This window comes from Mytilus edulis, chromosome 14 (assembly GCF_963676685.1).
Source record: "Mytilus edulis chromosome 14, xbMytEdul2.2, whole genome shotgun sequence".
NCBI lineage: Eukaryota > Metazoa > Mollusca > Bivalvia > Mytilida > Mytilidae > Mytilus > Mytilus edulis.
In genome coordinates, this window is record NC_092357.1 from 56,262,140 (window position 1) to 56,283,352 (window position 21,213).

The 21,213-nt window shown below is 33.1% G+C and overlaps 1 protein-coding gene across 1 annotated transcript; it reads right to left on the reverse strand.

Moving 5' to 3' along the window:
* Positions 1–965: 965 nt before the first annotated feature.
* On the reverse strand, positions 966–20,266 carry LOC139502708 (uncharacterized). The gene is made up of 18 exons (XM_071292272.1): positions 20,227–20,266; positions 19,805–19,850; positions 19,093–19,132; positions 18,606–18,714; positions 17,849–18,031; positions 17,386–17,524; positions 16,032–16,116; positions 11,592–11,650; positions 10,300–10,465; positions 9,846–9,999; positions 9,355–9,485; positions 8,536–8,653; positions 7,731–7,844; positions 6,879–6,981; positions 5,424–5,591; positions 3,923–4,104; positions 2,331–2,477; positions 966–1,089 (listed from the first exon to the last, which is right to left on the reverse strand). Exons 1-18 carry the CDS (start codon positions 20,227–20,229, stop codon positions 1,000–1,002), a joined length of 2,037 nt encoding a protein of 678 aa, XP_071148373.1. The 5' UTR covers positions 20,230–20,266; the 3' UTR covers positions 966–999.
* Between the last annotated feature and the right edge of the window lie 947 nt (positions 20,267–21,213).

Consider the following 21,213-nt stretch of genomic DNA (forward strand, 5'->3'; position numbering starts at 1 on the left):
ATAAAACATACAAAAATATTAACGGTACCAGTTTTACTGTACCAGATACTCTTTTTGACTGTCATTGTCAATAAGTGAGAATCGAGGCCAAAATATTTGAAAAAATATATTATATACAACTGTTGAAGAGCTCTCGAGGCCAAAATGTTTGAAAAAATATATTATATACAACTGTTGAAGAGCTATTCAAACTGGCCATACAAGGACCTTATGTATAGCCAAATTGGGAAAAAAACTTGAATCAGACATCAAAACAAAATATCACAAATATAATGAAATTAAAATTGAGAAAGGAAATGGGGAATGTGACAAAGCGACAACAACCCGACAATAGAACAGACAACATGTTTGTATTTCAAAAACGTTAACGCAATAAAGTACTCATTTGAAACATCGTGTGTCTATTCTATACAGTGATTAATATATAAGATATCTTTATTCTCATAACGCCAATGCATGACATCATTACAGAAATAGCAACAATATTTAAAATATACAAATATAGGTCAGGAACCTGATGTTCATAAATGTCTGTTTCTCTTTTATTTTTTATATAGATTAGACCGTTGGTTCTCACGTTTGAATGTTTTTACATTTGTAATTTTTGGGGCCCTTTATAGTCTGCTTTTCGGTGTGAGCCTATGCTCCGTGTCATAGACCGTACTTTGACCTATAATGGTTTACATATGATGGTGTTTCTTTTACAAATTGAGACTTGAATGGAGAGTTCGGTTGTTGATGACACTTTGACAAAGGCATGGCAAAAAAATGAAAAAAATAATAAAAGACGGACAACACTAAATAAAACACAAAATACTGAGCAACATAACCTCACAAAAAATCAGGGGGAGTCGCAGGTGCTACTGCAGGGTGACTGATCCTGCTCCATATGTGATATTAGTCAGGGATTTCAAAGTATGAAGTAGATTTTACAAAATATTAATGTAAGTTTACATACGAAAATATAAAAGCCGTTATACTTTTTAATTTAATTTTGATTTAAAACACATATAGGTTCAGCAAGTCTTTTTCGTTTGAAAAACGAGCATTCTCAATGTCAAAAGGTCGTCCACAAACTTGCATACCAATCTGAAAAAAAGAAAATCAAATATGTAGACAGAAAATAATGGATCCGTAATTTTTGTTCTTCATTTAAATACGTTGAGGGGCCTCGGTGGCAAAGTGGTCTTAATTTTTATATAGATAAGGCCGTTAGTTTTCTCGTTTAAATTGTTTTACAATTGTCATTTCGCGGCCTTTTATAGCTGACTATGCGGTATGGGCTTTGCTCATTGTTGAAGGCCATACAGTGACCTATAGTTATTAATTTCTGTGTCATTTAGGTCTTTTGTGGACGGTTGTCTCATTGGCAATCATACCACATCTTTTTTACAATTCGTAGTCAAACTACTTTATCACTAGCCTGCAACTCAACACTGAGATTGTGAGTTCGAATTCTGCACGCGGCAGGTGCGCTCGACTCCAGTCTTAATATACATGTACTTGTATTGCCGTTTTCCCTACCGATGGTATGTCGGTTCTCTCCATCTTCATTCGTAAATTGAATTCGACCGTCACAGAACAACAATCAATCAATCATCAGTATGAATCAGTATGAAATACTGTGAACCAATTTATTTTCGCGGATACATTATTTCGCTTTTAGCCCTTTCCAGTCAATTTGGCGGCTATTTAATTTCGTGATTCTCAAATTTACTTGATGTAGTAAAGTAAGAAATAATGAAAGTTTTACATATTCGCGACGATTAATATTCGCGATATTTTTCTACTCGCGAAAGTCGCGAAAATAAGTTGGTTTACAGTATGCTCGACAGTGAAAGGTCGGTTAATACAGCATTTATTTCAAGCGCACATGGTTCCAACAATTACATATTATCTTTCTGCCAATTTAAGCGAATTAAGCATGAAAGAATCAAGATAAATAAAAGCTGCATTTTGATATATCGTGATCAAGTGGAGTAGTAATCTTAAAGAAAATCAATACCAAAACATCAACTTGAAGAATTATGTCGTGTTTTTTGTATTGCCACAAGGATTTATGCTTCTTTGGTTTTTTCCAATGATCCCATTATCATATTTTAATAGATGAATACTATTTTCCTGATGAAAATTCTACTTAATTTGGTTATGGTTGTCTGCCAGCGCAAAAACATGAAAATACATTTAAAAGTTTGTGTTTATTATATTAACATTATTGTTTAAACAGCAAAATGCTCTTTACTAGAGAAAAAAGGAAATTATTATCCCTTTTCCCAGGACAGATTTAAAAATAAACAACAATTATATATGCACATGTATGCTGCACTCACCTTCACTCCTACCACCTTTGAACCTGATTTCAAACATCCCAGGAAAACACCACATTTACGAATGGAAGTGTCGTAGCCATATAAACCCTGGTTGCTGAACACACCAATACGTGCGTACATTGGAATCCTCTCACAGTTATCAATCACCTGCCATTATATTTGGTAAAACTACTTATGTACAGACAGTTTAACTCTTGTTGGGGATAGTTTTTTTTTCTTGTGATAAACATGATAAACAATTTTGTTTTATTTTTTACTTTATTCAAAGAAACAATATTTTTTCATCAGAAACATTTTTTTTGTATTTTGCAACTCAATTTGTGTTCAGGCGTTTAATGTACTTGTCCTCTGAAACATTCGGTTTCATTCTTATTTTGCGTGACATGCGCACTACAATCATTATCATACAGGATGTAAAATCCTTCAATTCATTACAACTTAATTAGACAAATCATTTTTCAATTACCAATTTTAATAGTATTGCAAATGGAAACAACTTAGAGGTAATGCAAAATTGGATCCCAGCTTCTAAAAATCACTGGAAAAGAGCATGGTTAAATTTTAAAATGTACGTAGATTAATCTGAACTTTGTAGTAATCAACTAATAGTTTAGTGCAATGTTAGTTTTTACCATCAATGTATAAATTTGTATTTATACGAAGTCCAAATATTTCGGACTTTTTATATTTTTTTTAGTAAAGTCGGCACCTAGAAAAGAAACGATATATAAGATCATATAACGATTAAGATACTACCAGTTTCTAATTTACTCGGTGAATGTTACTTTCAATAGGATATTTATATGCAGTGTTATCTACAGGGAGAAAAATCTGGTACATGTTCTACTTCCAACCATCACATTGCATGTGTTATACTTACCCTTCCTTTTGGTTTCCAGTAGCTCGTATCTGTCGGTACGCTACAGAATAATCTCGGAATAGCTTCCTGTGTAATATGTTTATACTTACCCTTACTTTTGGTTTCCAGTAGCTCGTATCTGTCGGTGCGCTACAGAATAATATCGGAATAGCTTCCTGTGTAATATGTTTATACTTACCCTTCCTTTTGGTTTCCAGTAGTTCGTATCTGTCGGTGCGCTACAGAATAATCTCGGATTAGCTTCCTGTGTAATATGTTTATACTTACCCTTCCTTTTGGTTTCCAGTAATTCGTATCTGTCGGTGCGCTACAGAATAATCTCGAAATAGCTTCCGGTGTTATATGTTTATACTTACCCTTACTTTTGGTTTCCAGTAGCTCGTATCTGTCGGTGCGCTACAGAATAATCTCGGAATAGCTTCCGGTGATATATGTTTATACTTACCCTTCCTTTTGGTTTCCAGTAGCTCGTATCTGTCGGTGCGCTACAGTGTAATCTCGGAATATCTTCCGGTGATATATGTTTATACTTACCCTTCCTTTTGGTTTCCAGTAGCTCGTATCTGTCGGTGCGCTACAGAACGATATCGGAATAACTTCCGGTGTAATATGTTTATACTTACCCTTCCTTTTGGTTTCCAGTAGCTCGTATCTGTCGGTGCGCTACAGAATGATATCGGAATAACTTCCGGTGTTATATGTTTATACTTACCCTTCCTTTTGGTTTCCAGTAGCTCGTATCTGTCGGTGCGCTACAGAATGATATCGGAATAACTTCCGGTGTAGCTTTAGCTCGAGACGAAGTGTTTGGACATTCAGGCGTAGATGGATGAGTGAAGTACGTGAACTGTAGAAGGGCCTTGACGGTATCAAACTTCCTGCATATCGCTAGGTCTAGTAAGTAAAATGTTATTTATATAAGTTACAATGTGCCAATCACCCATTTTAAAAATTTTGTCATATTTTCGAAATCCTCTGGTTTTATCCATTATTTTACATTAAAATTATTGTCTACTAATCCATACTTTTCTTTCAAAAATTTTATTCCATTCAGTTCGATAAGCCATATTTGAAAATATTATAAAATCCTTGTTATTTTTTCCATATATTTTAAAAGAGAAAAGCGGCCAATGTTAAAAGTATGAAAAAGAAAGAGAGAATCATTTCCCGCCAAATTTTCAATAGCTTTTATCTTGAGAACAAGCGTACGCGTACGGACCCTTCATTTTTTTTAGCATATTTAGTTCCTAAATTGATTTACTATAATTTTATAACAGTCTTTTAAAAATCTGTATATTTTGAAACAGAGAAGCGAAAAAACTTATAACAAACAACCAAGTAACAACGTAGTGGTATCCTTAACATTATATAAATAACACATAGCAAAGAGGCTGATAGAGCAGATTGTTACCCTGAGAAAACATTGTAAACCGCGGTGAAGCCATGGTTGACAATGCTTTTGCGAGGGGTACCAATCTGCTCTTTCAGCTATGTGTTATTTAATTTATTATACTGAATGTTCTATCATTTATTTCTTTTGCAGATTAATTTTATTATAAAAGTATTTTCTATGAAGTCACGAACATAACAACGTTACAGGTATTAAACACAAAAAAGAAGCAAGATGTTGTTTAATTATTTTATTTTGACAGTCAAATACTAAAATCTGAACCGAAACGTAGAACTTATGCATTGCATTTAATAACTTGATGTAAACTCAATTCATTGTCCTTTAAATTGTCGATTTTTGATTGGGTTAGACGAGAGGGTAACATTAAAAAAAATAGTCACCCTCTCAGCCATGTGATAGAGTAAATTAACACATGGCATTTTAGCGTGAAGTATAATATATAAATGTATTCAATAAAATATTGTAATTATATTTGCTCGATATAATGGTTTTTATCGTAAGAGTTTTTTTTTTCTATTCATGTTTATTATTATTTTTTCTCTTTCTATTTTGTTTTGCTTTTGTTTGTAGTGTTGTTCTGTGTTAAGAAGCTTTACGATGATTTATGTTATGGACATTACATCGCGTTTAAAATACCATTGAAAATAACACTATTTGTTTGGATCTCCTAATAAGACAACAATAAATGCTTTCTATTGAAAAAAAATTTAGGCACATGAAACAAGTGACTGTAAGTGTAATAGGATAATGTATTTCATTGGTATTTTTCAAAGCGATGCATTTAATAAATTGTAAAACTCACTACTTGTATCGTTTGAAAACGAAACAAACGGTGGAGGTAGTGTACTGACAAATTGTGTTGTCGTAGCAGGTGTTACTGTCGTGGTAAAAACCGGTGGCGCTGTAGTAACAGGAAGTGACGTTGAACTTACAGGAGGTCCATTTGGTATCTGAAGACAGGAGCGCGTCACTACAAAACAATTGTCTGATAATGCCATTTATAACTATCTAATTCTTAAAATATTTATTGATATTCACGAAACAATTATCCGCATAACATGACGATTTAATTTTATAATATGAACCTAAAAACGGCATAAGTTTTTGCCTACTGTTAGTTAATACGTACGTTATATATGCTTTATTTTTTTCTGTTCACATTCATAGAACTAGAGCAGAAAATCTCTCTTTTGGTTCATTAAATACACTCTATAACTAAGCCACAGTTGTTGTTCGTTCGTTTGATGTGTTTTGTTATTAGAATTTTGCCATTTGATTACGGACTTTCCGATTGAATTTTCCTCAGAGTTCAGTATTTTTGTGATTTTACTTTCTTTTTTTCCAGATGATTTTTGTTGTTTTCTTTATACATGTTTGGTTTATGGGCACTCGAACAATTTTGGAATCATCATTTAGTCCTATATAGGGGGTCTCATTGGGGGGTTCCGATCCCGGATCCCGCTTACTGTTTTGTCAGATTCCCGTATCCCGCTTACACTATTTACGTAAGCAATTCTAATTTTTTTGTTAATTCCCGGGTCCCGCTAGACCTCATTTCCCGATTTCACGACACAATAATTTGACTTTCACGTGTCACGCTTACAAAAAATCGGCAATCCCGTGTCACGCTTAGACCTCAATGAGACCCACTATATATCTCAGAAAGAGTTGTGCAGAACAATCTTTACGTGCTTCGTATGATGGTTTTGTCTGTAGTTATCGATTTCATAAATTTGGTATGACATTGTTCTAATCACGTTAAGGACATTTGCAACAATTATAATGGTTTTTTTTTTCTATAATCATTAACGCGAATAATTCTGCGCCCTCTAGCGGCATGTAGCCTATCGAGACATTGTTAATGTAACAATCGGAGATTAAACAGAGATCGGCTGAATATAACGACTGACATTATTCGGGTTATACAATCACGTGATATTTAGACCGTCCATTTCTTTACTTCTCATTACACAAACAGTTATGATGACGTTGATCAGTTCTTATGCAATCTTATGATCATTGTTTCCCTTGGTTTGTCTTACAGGGGTTCTTGGTCGAATTATATTACAGTCTAATTATAAACTATATCTGATGACCATAATCGAAACCAGAGGAAAATGACCTTAGATACAAGTGAGGTAGTAATGGAATCAAGGTTCCGAAAGTAAAGGTATTTCTGCATCGCGAAAAGATGATCCATCAAGACAGGTTATAGTTTAATCGAGTTGCCCTTTATTAGAGGATTAACTGCACATACCCTGATGCCACGTTCGTGGATTGGTTGATACTTTAGGAAGTGTCCATGTCTGTAGTGTTGACGTCGGTGCAAAAGTTGGATTTATTGCACTAGAAGCCACAACCTATCAATTAATATATATCATGTAATATTTATTTCTTTCATTATAAAAACAAACCCGTCATATATAGCTTGAACACAGATGAAACGTGTTATATAAAATAGACCTGAAATAAAAATATAAAGTGTTAAATTTGTTTTCAATACGTTATCTGTTAGTATAACTTTTCTGTAGTTTTATGGCAATAAAGATTTGAATTTAAAAATAATAAAGGAACGACTGGAATACTTTTTCTGTCTTTTGTGGTAGCGTAGCGGGTTATATCAAAGTCTGCACCACATTTTTTATGTTATTTTGAATAGACAGTCATTTCTTATAATTTAATTTTAAATTCCATTTTAAGCCGGAGTAAATCATGAAAAAACGTTGATGACGCCACGGGCATATGACAATATAATGTCTATGAGCTGGTAGACAAAACACTGTCAGACAATCAGAAGACATGTTACATTCAAAATTAAATTATAAAAAAAGGAATATTTGGCGGCATTACTCGCCTTCTGTTATTGTAATAAAATCAAAACAATGATAAAAATATAGATTCGAAATGTCTTGCATCTTTAATTCAACAGAAAATGCTCTACAAAATACAGGACTGGTGCAGATCTTTTGCAGAATAGGAGAACATCAATTTTCGTTTTTCTAATCTGTTAATTTTACTTTCAAACCACAGTTATTGTTATCAACTTTAGGGAAAAAAAGTAAATTTCCGGTTTATCAGACACACCAATGATATTACCAATAAACTTTACCTGAAAAGACCCTACGCTGTTCAGTCCGTTAACTGGGACTAACTTTGAGTTTGCCAACACTACAAAGTAATCTGTGTTATCGCCGAGATATGGCTCCGAAATCTTCAAGTATACCTATGTTTAGATAAAGAAGATGTCTGTAATGTACTGATGTGAAATATCATTTTGTCGTTTCGGAATCTAATGCATTCTGGGTATTATTTTCAAAAGCGTGCATCAGAACGTTGTTATTGGTCAAAAACGTTCTAAACCATTGTCGTAACGTCATTTTCATTTTGGATATATACACATGATAATCCTTGAGATTCTAAAAAGTCATTTATACAGTGAAACCTGTTCAAACCGAACCCCTTTGGGAACTGAGATTTTGTTCTGTTTTGGCTGATGTTCGATTTTATCAGGTTCACAACCAACGCATACAATTTGATATGACGATTCTTAGAAATATATGTTTCGTTAATACATGTTTTCGGTTTATGCAGGATTCGGTGTTGCCAGGTTTTGCTGCATCAAACAACTAATTTTGACCCCTGCATAATGACTGCTGCACATAGGACATATAGAAGGGAACTATCTTATAAATTAAGGCGAAAAAATAGCGATGAGATTCTCTCTTGACTAATTTAGTGAATTCCAGAAAGGATCGCACGTGGACAAACGTTTCAATTTAAAGGTTTGAGAGCATTCGCAACCCTCGAAAACCAGTTAAAGAACATACAAAACATAAAACAGTCAAATCAATAGTTTGTCTCAAAATTCCCAGTCTATCAAAACAAAATTACGTCAGAGGCGAACAAAAACGCACCTTGTAAGTTGTTCCAGTTTGAGTGTTAGTTGGGAGGTTAAAGGTTGTTTCCAAATGTATATCACTTCCTGGTAGCCATCTTGTCGTATCTGTTGGAATGGCAGCTTCGTATACAATGCTGTACGATTAAAACATGAATCAAAAGAGAAAAAATTAAACAACAAATATTGGCATCATTTCTTATGAATAACTATGATGTGAAAATCATTACCTCTTCAATAACTTTATTTATTGCGTCGGCTATTCTCTTATTTTAATGAAGCACCATGCACATAATTTTTTTTCTTTATATAAAAAGGAAGATGTGGTATGATTGCCATTGAGACAACTTTCCACAATAGACCAAATGGCACAGAAATTATAGTAACTGTTTAGCACCATGTTAGTCTCTATGCGATATTTCTTTGGCTTATTTCAATCTATTCTTTTTTGGTCCTGTATTTTCTATTTTTCATTAGAATTCTCTATTCTGTGAAAATCTAACAGACCCTTAAACAACGCTGTTACTTAAATACCTTTTATTGATTGAATTTTGTAGAACAATCGATACATTGTATTGATGATCCTCATACAGCTCTGCTGATTAAATACCTGTTATTGACTGAGTTTTGTAGAACAATCGATATATTGTATTGACGATCCTCATACAACTCTACTGATTAAATACCTGTTATTGACTGTATTTTGTAGAACAATCGATATATTGTATTGACGATCATCATACAACTCTGCTGATTAAATACCTGTTATTGACTGTATTTTGAAGAACAATCGATACATTGTATTGACGATCCTCATACAACTCTGCTGATTAAATACCTGTTATTGACTGTATTTTGAAGAACAATCGATACATTGTATTGACGAAATGGTGAAGCATATCCTCTGTTTGATAGTGTTATACCAACACATACTGGAGTATTTACATTAACGCTGTCTGGAATTGTCACCTAAAACATAGAAATTAAAACATCATTATAACTATCGTCATCGTTTACCTCATCATCATCGTCGTTGTCTTCATCCTCCTCCTCGAAATCATCAATCATCATAGTCATTGTCGTCATCATAATCATCGTCATAGTCATAATGGTAATCGAAGTCATCATCGTTGTCGTCATCCTCAATATCGGTGTAGTCGGACGGTCATCATCATCATCAATCATTACGTCGTCATACACGTCGTCGTTTATCATCGTTGTCGTCATGATCGTTATTGTTGTAGCCAAAAATCCTCAAATTTATGTTAAACAGTCAATAAATCAAAGAGCATCCGAATATCTATATCATACGTGGGAGGTCATACTTACTGATTCAAGTGCCAGTCGGTACCCCATGACGTCAGACAGTGTTTTAAAACAACCATATTTTTTGTAGTTTTTTATAGCCTCATCCGGGTCATTTATATTAAGATAGGTTAAGTGCAAACTTTTGAACAACTTCTCTGAGTCGATACATAAATTTCTGCAACAGATAAAAAAAACTGTTACCAGCAGATAAAGTAGCTTGATTTTACTTGTTCAAATTTGCAGACAAGGTTCTATTCATAGAACAAAATATTTAGCAACAAATAATTGATAAATGGAACAATTATCATCTAAAAAATGAATGAAAAGTTACGAGATATTTGGTTTAACTCAAATACATTTTAATCTTTGGAAATCAAATCATTCATTAATAAGTAAAATCAAAAATAAAAATTTGCTACCGCAAAAATTATCATAGATAGTCCAAACATAAATATCGAATGCTCGAAATTTGTACCTAGGTGGTTTTGTAGTGTCCCCTGGGTGACAGGTTTTCCCACCAATGACACTGGTTTCCGTATCGTTCGTCAAATAAGACAAGGCACCAGTATCGGTAGAGAGATCCGGAAAGGCATGTTTAAGATCATTGGTGTCACCTTCTAACAGACATTCGTGGAAGTGACCTGTCGTTAAAATAAATAATGAGACAGATGTGAAAAAGAACCTTTTATGTGATGTTCAAAAGAGGATGTTTGTCCTTGCTTCTGATTGTAAGGATTGATTGATTGGTTTATGATTTATTGTTGTTTACCGCAACTTGACGTTCAGCACTATTATGATATTTCTTGGCGGTCAAATGGTATTGGTGTAGGATGCAGGATTACCCAGTGAGAACCACCACCCTTCGGAAGGAAAACGTACAATCCAAAACAATTAAGATTTGAGCCAGGCACACCTGCCATGTGCGGGGTTCGAACTCACAACCTCACTGAGTGTTGACAGGCTAGTAATATAGTAGTACTTCTTAGACCGACTGAGTTAGCTTTGTTCTTGTTTCTGATAGTAACGACACTAACATTCTAATAATTATTTTTATTTTTTACAAAACTTTGAAGATTATAAGACCTCCAATACCTTTAAAGAAACATGTTGATGAGAATAGAGGAGCATTTTTGTATTCGTAAAAAATGTATCATAAAGCATAGGATGTATGCATTTAAGAATTGAATGCTTCTTTTTATAACTTCATTGGGGTGTAAAAGTGTTGACCGAAGTACAGTTTGTATGAAGCGCGGAAGCGCTTCATTCTAAAAATGTGGGCACGGTCAAGGCTTTTACAACCCTATGGAGTTACAAAAAGAAGCATTCAATACTTATATTTACATTTTTTTAGCTACGATCATGAAAACAGGAATTTTATCAATTTTTTATTTAATTCGCCTGTGTACTTTATTGTGGGACCTCGTGTTATCGTGAATAAGTTTTATTGTGTAATGCAATTGCTTAAGGATTAACACGTGATGTGCAGTTAGCCAATCAGGATAACGTATTATAATGAAACATACATCTAATGTAATTATTAACAAATAATATGGATATCAAAATGATAAAATATTATCAGTAGTAGATGAAACAACATCCTATGTAATATTTTGAAACTTTTCTTTTTAAAAATAAACGACGTCTACATAATATTCAACCTCGTTATTATCTTTTGATGAAAGCCTAACGAAGTTAAACAGAATACACTCAGTCTAGTATCTGAGGGTTAACAAAATATTGTTGAAAAGTTGAAATAATTTCATGTACCTATCCTCTCTATTGTCATCTTTCCTGTCTTGTAGTCTGGGTGAGCAACTTGCACTGGCCTGGAAAAGTTATGAAAATTGTGGCACTTTGTTTTTGTATAACTTTTGGAACAGATTATGCATTTCCTATCATGATTGTCTTGAAAGAGGGTTGCTGCTCACAAGGATTCTATTAAACCAAGAGTTCCAAAATCATCTCTTCGTAAATTTTACGGACGCCATCACGAGTTGGTTGACCGCAGAGGCGGATTTAGGGGGCCCAGGGGGCCGGGTCACACCTTTTTGGGAAAAAAATTGTTTGCTTATATAGGGAATCACTAAAGTGTGACTGGAGCGGGCCCCCTATTAGGCAGTCAGTGGGCCCCCACTTATGAAAATTTCTGGATCCGCCACTGGACCGTTATGGAATAACCGTTTCACAATGATATCGGATATGTTCCTTACGTCGTAACTACAATCCCCTTCCCTATAATGAATAAGACCTACCGAATTAGACTATTTACAAGATTTGTTACCACATAAGCAACACGACGGGTGCCACATGTGGAGCAGGATCTGCTTACCCTTCCGGAGCACCTAAGATCACCCCTAGTTTTTGGTGGGGTTCGTGTTTTTTATTCTTTAGTTTTCTATGTTGTGTCATGTGTACTATTGTTTGTCGGTTTGTCTTCTTTCATTTTTATCCACGGCGTTCTCAGTTTATTTTCGATTGATGAGTTTGGCTGTCCCTTTGGTATCTTTCGTCTCTCTTTAATGCCATGTACGAAATCACTCATGGCGAAGCATTCTATATTCAATGAAACTACCGGTATATTGTTTGTAATATATTTTAGTTCCTTTCAAACTTGCGATTTCATTCCAGAAAAAACACCTTGTGTATGTGGTCGTGTTCTTGAATCTCTAGTTTCTTTATGGTGGCTTGTTGGTCTCCTCTGCCTTTTCTGTGCTTTCACCTTTGTTTAAGCATACTTTGATGTGTTATTTGTTTTTATTTGAAAGATTGTTTTTTTCTCCTACCTTTTTTCTACAATCTAATTCAAGATTAAGACAAAATTATTAAAAAAACGATATTTCTTAATTGTAAAAAGCCCCCTTTTTAAAATTCAATGTCTTCTTCCTCTTTATTTTTTGCGGAAAGAAAGGGTTTATACTTCCTTTCTAAAAATAAAACCGCCCATCCGGCAAAAACGCATGGAGGATGATTGGTTTGTGCCTTGAATTATTTTAAATGTTATAATTGTGAAATTATATCGCATTGATATGTGAATGAAAATATCGATTAAAATGACAAAAGACAAGTTTTCAATATTAAAGCAGAATGAACAAATGACCAGTATAATCCAGTATGAACTGGAAATAATTACAATTATAACCTATTGAGAGATTCCAATTTAAAAAAAAAACACAGTAATCATCAAACGCCTATACTTAATCAGTATGTCAAAATAAGTAGTAGTCATCCCAAACCTTTTCTGTACTTTCTATCAGTTTCCTTTGAAATGCAATATTTTTATCCGTACAACATTTTTAGTTTCAGATAAATAACCGTATATGACATTTGTAAATTTGTATTCTATTGTAGTCTTTATAAATGCATTATATGTTCATATTTCAAGTTATCTTTTATCGCCTGTGTATAATTAAATACGTCATGTTAGTATTATTTGTGGTTACAATGAGTTGTCATCCATGAAAGAGAGCATCGAACTTCCTAGTTAAAAGACAAGACAGCTGCGCATGGACAAACAAACTCATCATAGATACCAGGATTAAATATAGTATATACGCCAGACGCACGTTTCGTCTACACAAGACTCATCAGTGACGCTCGAATCCAAAAAAATTAAAAAGGCCAAATAAAGTACGAAGTTGACGAGCATTGAGAACAAAAATTCCTAAAAGTTTTGCCAAATACAGCTAAGGTAATCTATGCCTGAGGTACAAAAGCCTTAGTATTTCAAAAAACTCAAAAATTTGTAAACATTTAATTTATAGATATAACAATATCAATGATAATTCATGTCAGCACAAAAAGTGCTGACTACTGGGCTTGTGATACCCTCTGGGAAATAAATCTCCACCAGCAGTGGCATCGTCCCAGTGAATAAAGATTCAGATGGCATCGACCCAGTGGTTGTAAATAAACTCATCATAGATACCAGGATTAAATTTAGTATATACGCCAGACGCGCGTTTCGTCTACAAAAGACTCATCAATGACGCTCGAATCCAAAAAAAAGTTAAAAAGGCCAAATAAAGTACGAAGTTGACGAGCATTAAGAACAAAAATTCCTAAAAGATTTGCCAAATACAGCTAAGGTAATCTATGCCTGAGGTAGAAAAGCCGTAGTATTTCAAAAAATTCAAAAATTTGTAAACAGTAAATTTATAAATATAAAAATATCAATGACAATTCATGTCAGCACAAAAAGTGCTGACTTCTCGGCTTGTGATACCCTCAGGGAAATAAATCTCTACCAGCAGTGGCATCGACCAAGTGGTTGTAAATAAACTCATCATAGATACCAAGATTAAATTTAGTATATACGCCAGACGCGCGTTTCGAGCAAGTACGGTTCACGTGATATCAAAGATTGAAGAGGATATGAAACGAAGAATCAGACTATTATCTTACCGGCTGTATAAAAAAGTAAAATAACAAAAATGCCTTATCCCAAGGAAAATTCAAAACGTAAAGTCCTTTATCAAATTGTTCCTATAAATACACACAGAAAGAAATGATATGTGTATTTGCAGCTTTCGAAACTTGCGGTTATATTGGTCCTGAACCCCAACAATGCAGGAAAATCAATCAATTTGACTGTAGTTGTGAACATGATTTCCCACTAATAACGTGTAGTGATTACTTATATTGTTTGTTATTTATATTAGTGACTACTTACACTGTTGATATTTTATAGTGTTGATTACTCACATCGTTGATTACTTGCGATGTAATTTGCATTATTATTTAGTAGTAATGTACATATCTGATTACTTACATTAATGATTTCTAACGTTTTCGATTACTGTATAGTTGATTACCTATGTTGTTGAAAGTTAACATTGTCAATTATTTTCATTCTCGATTACTTGCGTTGTTGGTCATTTCATTGTTGATTTATTTTATTTTGCGATTATTTACATTGTTGATTACTTATATTTTGCGATAACTTATTTTTTTGACTACTTGCATTGTTGATTACTTTAATCGTCGATCACTTACATTGTCGAGTACTTACAGTTATATAATTGTCGTTTAGTACTAATTTTTCATAATTACTTATAATTGTGTTTACTTACATTGTCGATTAGTACTAATTTTTCATAATTTCTTTTACTAGTGATTACTTACATTGTTGATTACTTACACTTTAAACTATTTAAATTATCAATTAGTGACATCGTTGATTGTTTCCAACGTCGATTAATTGCACTATTGATCAAATACATTTTTGATTACTTATATCTTAGGATACATAATTGACTATGTATATATATTGTTGATGACTTAAATCGGTGATTACTTTCATCATTTGTGTATAACATCATCAGTTAATTACTTATCAAGTACTTAAAGTGATGGTTACCTACATTATTGACTTTTTACACTGTGATTACTTACATTGTTGGTAATTTAAGTTAGTCATTTCTTATTTTGTTGATTAATTACATCGTCGATGATACACATTGTAGAGTACATACATTGGTGATTACTTAAAATTGTAATTACTTACATTGTTGATTACTTCTATGTGTATTAACTTATATCCCTGATTACTCTTAATTGTATGTATTGATAAAAACTGACATTAATTGTTGATTAGCTATATTGATGACTACTTATATTGGTGATACCATTCATTTTTGACAACTAACACTGCGATTAATTACATTCATTTGGTGATTATTAACAGTGATGAGTAGCTATATTGGTTATTACTTACATTGGTGATTACTTACATTTTTGACAACTAACACTGTGATTACTTACATTGGTGATTATTAACAGTGTTAATTTCTTACATTGGTGATTACTTACATTGGTGATGTTTTCATCGTCATAATTGTATCTTTAATAACTTACAGCGTCAATGGTTTGCGTCTCATTGTTTACATTTGAAAATACCTATATCGTCGAGTGTTTGATTTCGTACATGTATGATTACTTTCATAATTGGTTTCTTACACTTCTGACAAATCTGATTTCGTCTGAAACCGTCTTAACAGTTCTTAAAAGTACGCAACCATAATATGTCTTGTTTATCTTTACATGACTGAACAGACTTAACACAGTATATCGTACTCGCGTCTGAAAGTCTGAAAAAGTGTTGACGTTTTTCTCTAGCGGTAAATCCAGTCTATAAAGACTTGATCAGACCAAAATTACCGTTTCAGACTGGAACTTTACTACTAGTGCTATATACATTCTATTACTTACATTGTTGATGGAAGTTCTGTGAGTAGCGTATCAATTATAGCTGTATCTTGTTTCGTACTATTTGTTCCAGGTGTGTACCATAAACCTGGTAAATTAAAAATGTAAAGTGGCTTTTGATAAAGGTGTTCAATGAAAATTGCAGTACCGTAAAAGTGGTCCAGTTTGAATGTAATAAAAAATGTTCCAAGTTAATATTTTTATCAAACGGTCCTTATCAGAATATCCATTTAAAACCTATCATAGGACAAACAACTAATAACATTTGTTTTGTCATGAATACGAATGCATTGATATTTTTGTTAGTTTGAATATGTATACTGAATACGAGTATACCACTATAGAGGGGGGCACGTATGGAACATTATAAAAATGTGTCAAAAGTGGAGTGCATAATGTAAACCTGTACGGTCAAAGTCTGTGGGAACAAATCTCTGTATTTAAATTACCACTGACAATTTATTATCATTGCAGTTGTCATTTTATATAGCTTATCCTCAGCCTATCCCAAAGTAATCTAGACTTATTTCCGAATGTTTACTTGCATTATAATAGGCTGGACGATTTCTACTGAGTTCATACGAGGAATTTCACAGGTTTTATGTTGGGGCTTTATTGTGAGACGGGCGTTGTTTTAGTTAGGTATTTGTCTATTCACCGTTTTTTTTTTTTTTTTTGCGTTGATTTGTGTACATGTTTGTCATTTCGCAGTTTCGATAAAGGGTTGGTTTGAGTTTTTTTGTCGTTTTTTGTGAGACGTTGTTTATCTTTTTGTCATTTTTTCTGAGACGTTGTTTTGAGCAGGTACATGACTCTTTGTCGTTCTTTGTGAGGCTTTGTTTTGAGCTAGTGTATGTCTTTTCATCGCTTGGTGAGGCGTTGTTTAGTGTCGGTTTTTGTCATTTTGCCGTTTTTGGTGAGGTTTGGTTTGGGCTTATATATTTTTTCACTGTTTTGTCTTATACTTTTTTCCTGTCCTTTCTTTAAAATGCTTTTTTATTTTACACCCATGGTATCCCTTCTAGTTCGATCTTTTAAATAGATAGTGCACATGTTCTTTAACGAGTTTGACTTTCGTGAAACATAAGTTCACGTTGATGTTTGAAAATGTCATTGAAAACGTATCTGATTGTTAACAGTAAATCGGGGAATTATTTCGTCGTCTTTTAATCACAAATAATCGACTGCATTCGAATTCGCGATTTTAGTGGTACTGATTTTTGTAGCGACTCTTTTTTCATAAAAATTGCTAAAATAGAACAGCCGCGATTGTTTCCCTGATTAAATTATCATATTATTTACAGATAAAATTGTAGTAGACACTAAATATTAAATGCAAATTTCGATGCTATCATACCATATTCTCCGTGGAAACCTGCTTGAACAGCCACCACAACACCATCATAACTGGTAATAACAGGTGCTAACTGTTTGATATGTTCCTTGATTTGAGCTATTGTTGGTTCTGACTGAGGGTTGTATTGTGTATCCAAACTCTTGGTAAATAGACAACGAAATAAACATTGAAACGTTGGATTTTTTACACACGTTGATTGTCAATTAGTTAAGCACGAATTTACATAATGTTTCAAAAGTGTAAAACAATTTGTTGAATTGGCTTTGTTTAGATGTACAAAATTTTATTATTAAAAAAAAAACAAAGGTATTGCGTGCGTCTTATAGATTCTGCCACAGAGGTATAGTTAATTTAATAAAGTATATATCACAATAACCTTTGTCTCTCGTATATTTTTAGTTCGGACAAATTATTTTCTTGTTTACTTTACAGAAATATAGTAACATATCAACAAATAACTTACATTTTGGTACATAAATCTGAGAACAAGACTCCACCCGGCATCTTTAGCTGCTTTGAAATCTTGTTCAAGTTTCTGTAAGAAATCTTGTGTGATAGGAGCTCCATCAGCGAACTCGTTTAAACTGTACATCCTCAACATCAGACTGGAACCTTGGTTATCTCGGAGACATGCTAAATGATCTTTCTACAATGACAAGTTGCGAAAAAAAATCTTAGTGTAAAACCAAACAGTACTCCAACGATACAAATAACAAAAGAATTATTATGTGTAAACAGTATGATGATGAAATTAGAGCGTGTAATAGAACAGATTTTTTTTTTCTAACATCATAATGTGTAACTGAAATGCTTGTTTTTGAAACAACGTTACATTATATTACGATGCCAGTCGTCTTGAAAATGCGTTTAATTTGCCACTGGACGTTAAACAGCCATACATCCATCCATCCTGTATATAAAATATATATGTATTCCAGAGTTTAAAGAAAAATAACATCAAGGTTAAAAATATTTTATTTTTGAAGCAGTTGTGAACATTTTGTGACTGTTCTAATCCTTGGTGACGATTGAGTTTTCTTTGAGTGGAACATGTAGTTAGATGCATTATAATATGTTAGGTGGTATATATGGAATACATACCAAATTAGGCAATGCATACAAACAGATTTGCCACGGTTTGCAATATGACTGCAACATGGAATATGAACCCCCCCTCCCCCCTCCCCCCCCCAAAAAAAAAGTTTAACATATTTTCATACCGTCAAAGGATGGAAAAATCTGGCTGAGGTCAATGATTCCTGATAAAAACCTCGCGCAGGGTTCAATAGGTCACTACGTAATTGATCGTTATCTTCGTGGTAGTTTGTGCTGAAATAAAAGCAAATGCATGTAGCGAATGCATATAGAAACATTTAACCAAAAACTAGACCATGAATATGTGTTTTATACGGTCTTGTTAACACTTTTGACATTCCAAAAGTTTTTTTGTGATAATAACATGCTTGAAAATTTACTAAATTGATTTTTTTTAGTCATCTTAAAATCCAGTTTCATACTCTGAGATTTATAATAAAATTGATGAAACTTCAGTGCACACACAAGACGTTTTCAAAATATGAATTGTAGTAAATGAAGGTTTTTTTTTCTAATTGTCTGGTTTGAATTGTATACAGATAAAATTGACCCCAAGTACCACTTTACCGTAATATTTACATGTGCCAACAATCAAAACTAACAAATACTTACACTTTCTGTGTACCGCATGACTGTTGTTGGGCTTGAACGACTAAAATTATAATAAAAAAAATACTATTCAAAATTGGGAGGTTTGAGATGTTAGAGTCTAAAACATATAATTGTAATGTATCTAAACATAGTCACATTATAAGTTCCTTTTGTAAGTCAAAAGTTGTGGTATGTTTAGATATTGAAAATTTGGTGTTATTGACATTTATTTGATATTTTCTGTTAAGATATTATGCACAACCGATTCGGAACTTTTTTTTTAAATATTGCATAGACACCTGTCTGTTATTGAAAACTATGTTTCCGTACGTCTAGATCGTCTAGATGTTCTTAAGATTATTTACGTTAAGTTGTTGTCTTGTATACCATTTTCTCTTTAAACATATATATTTTTACACACAAATATTCTATTTCTTTTCTTTCAAAACTATTTTTATGTCTCACCTACGATAGTAGAAGGGTATTATGTTTTCTGGTCTGTGCGTCCGTTCGTTCGTCCGTTCCGCTTCAGGTTAAAGTTTTTGATCAAAGTAGTTTTTGATGAAGGTGAAGTTCAATCAACTTAAAACTTAGTACACATGTTCCTTATGTTATGGTCGTTCTAATTTTAATGCCAAATTTGTGCTAAATACGGGCAAGGAAATCATTTTTATAGCACATGCATTTCTGCACCATCTGAAGACGCTTATATAGATACAATATATTTGCCTACCTGTTAAAAGAACTTGGATAAGCACTAAACACCGGTTACAAAACCACTGAAATGAACAATAAGGTTACAAAACCACTGAAATGAACAATAAGGCACTATTTGTTAATTTGTAAAGTCTTCTCTTAATAACAACATGAACAACCCATCAAAAATATCAGACTTTTAATTTGGTACGCCAGACGCGCGCGTTCCGTCCATGGAAAACCCTAAAAGTGGCAATCGAATCAAAACAGTGAATTTTAAAGTTGGAGAAAAATTAAAACGAGAAATTCCGAAATAAACTGCCAAATAAAACTGATTAGTGCATTACTGATATAAACAAACAAAGGAAGTGTGTCCAAAACAAAAACAAGAGTTAATATTAATTTGTACATGTTACAAAATTGATCTTACAAATTTTGATAAAACTGTCATTGACTTACCATTATTATATGTCTCTTGTAAACGGTCTTATCTATTATATATGTATTACACTATACTGAAGTTCAAGAAGTACATTTCTGCAAAATCAGGACATTTAACATTCAGGTGTAATACCACCATTGTTTTCCCTTTTAGTCTTTGTTAAGCTTGCACTTTTCAACAAAATTGTGCAGAATTTATCTTTGTTTCAGATAAAGAAATACTTGGCATGAGTAAAGTTGTATCCTGTCTAGTACTACAGACAAAATTTCACATATATTTGATTTTTTCTAAGGGGTCCGTAAGTGGCCGTTTGCAAGGCCATTTGTTTATTTGTTTTTGTCCTGAATATCCCTGAAATATTTTCTACTAGATTTAAAAGGAAGCAGCAATTAAAGACCATTGAAAGCAAATATCTATATTAAAGACAGTTGCATATCTTATGGGCGTATCTTGGAACATTCTGTTTCAAGTCATGACGATGTAGTTTGTTTCAGAAGGGATGTTTTAATATTTATTGAAAATAGAAGGAAAAATCTTTATAATGAATCAAATAAAATCTAGTTGTGTATGTTCTTGAAAACATTAAAAAAAAATATATATCATAAAGGAAATATTCCAATATAGAACGTGACATCTTATATAATTACCCAGACATAGATTTTTTTAGTTTTTTTGCCAGCCAGTTTTTGCACTTCTGAATGGTATATGCTCCCTACTTGAGCATATTTGTATAAATTCAGGCAAACCCGACTTTATATAAAAGTAAGGAGATGTGGTATGGTTGCCAATCGGAGACAACTATCCATTAAAGTTAAAATGAAGTGGATATAAGCAATGTGTTCTTATTTGTTATGCTTGGTGAAGGAGTAGCAAAGCAAAGTTTAAAGCCAGTGACTAAATCAATGACCTACCTTAATGATTTTTATGTTCACTTTAAAAAAAAATATATATGTAAAAATATTGAGGTAACAAAATTCCTGACTCAAATATAGAACTGTTTGACT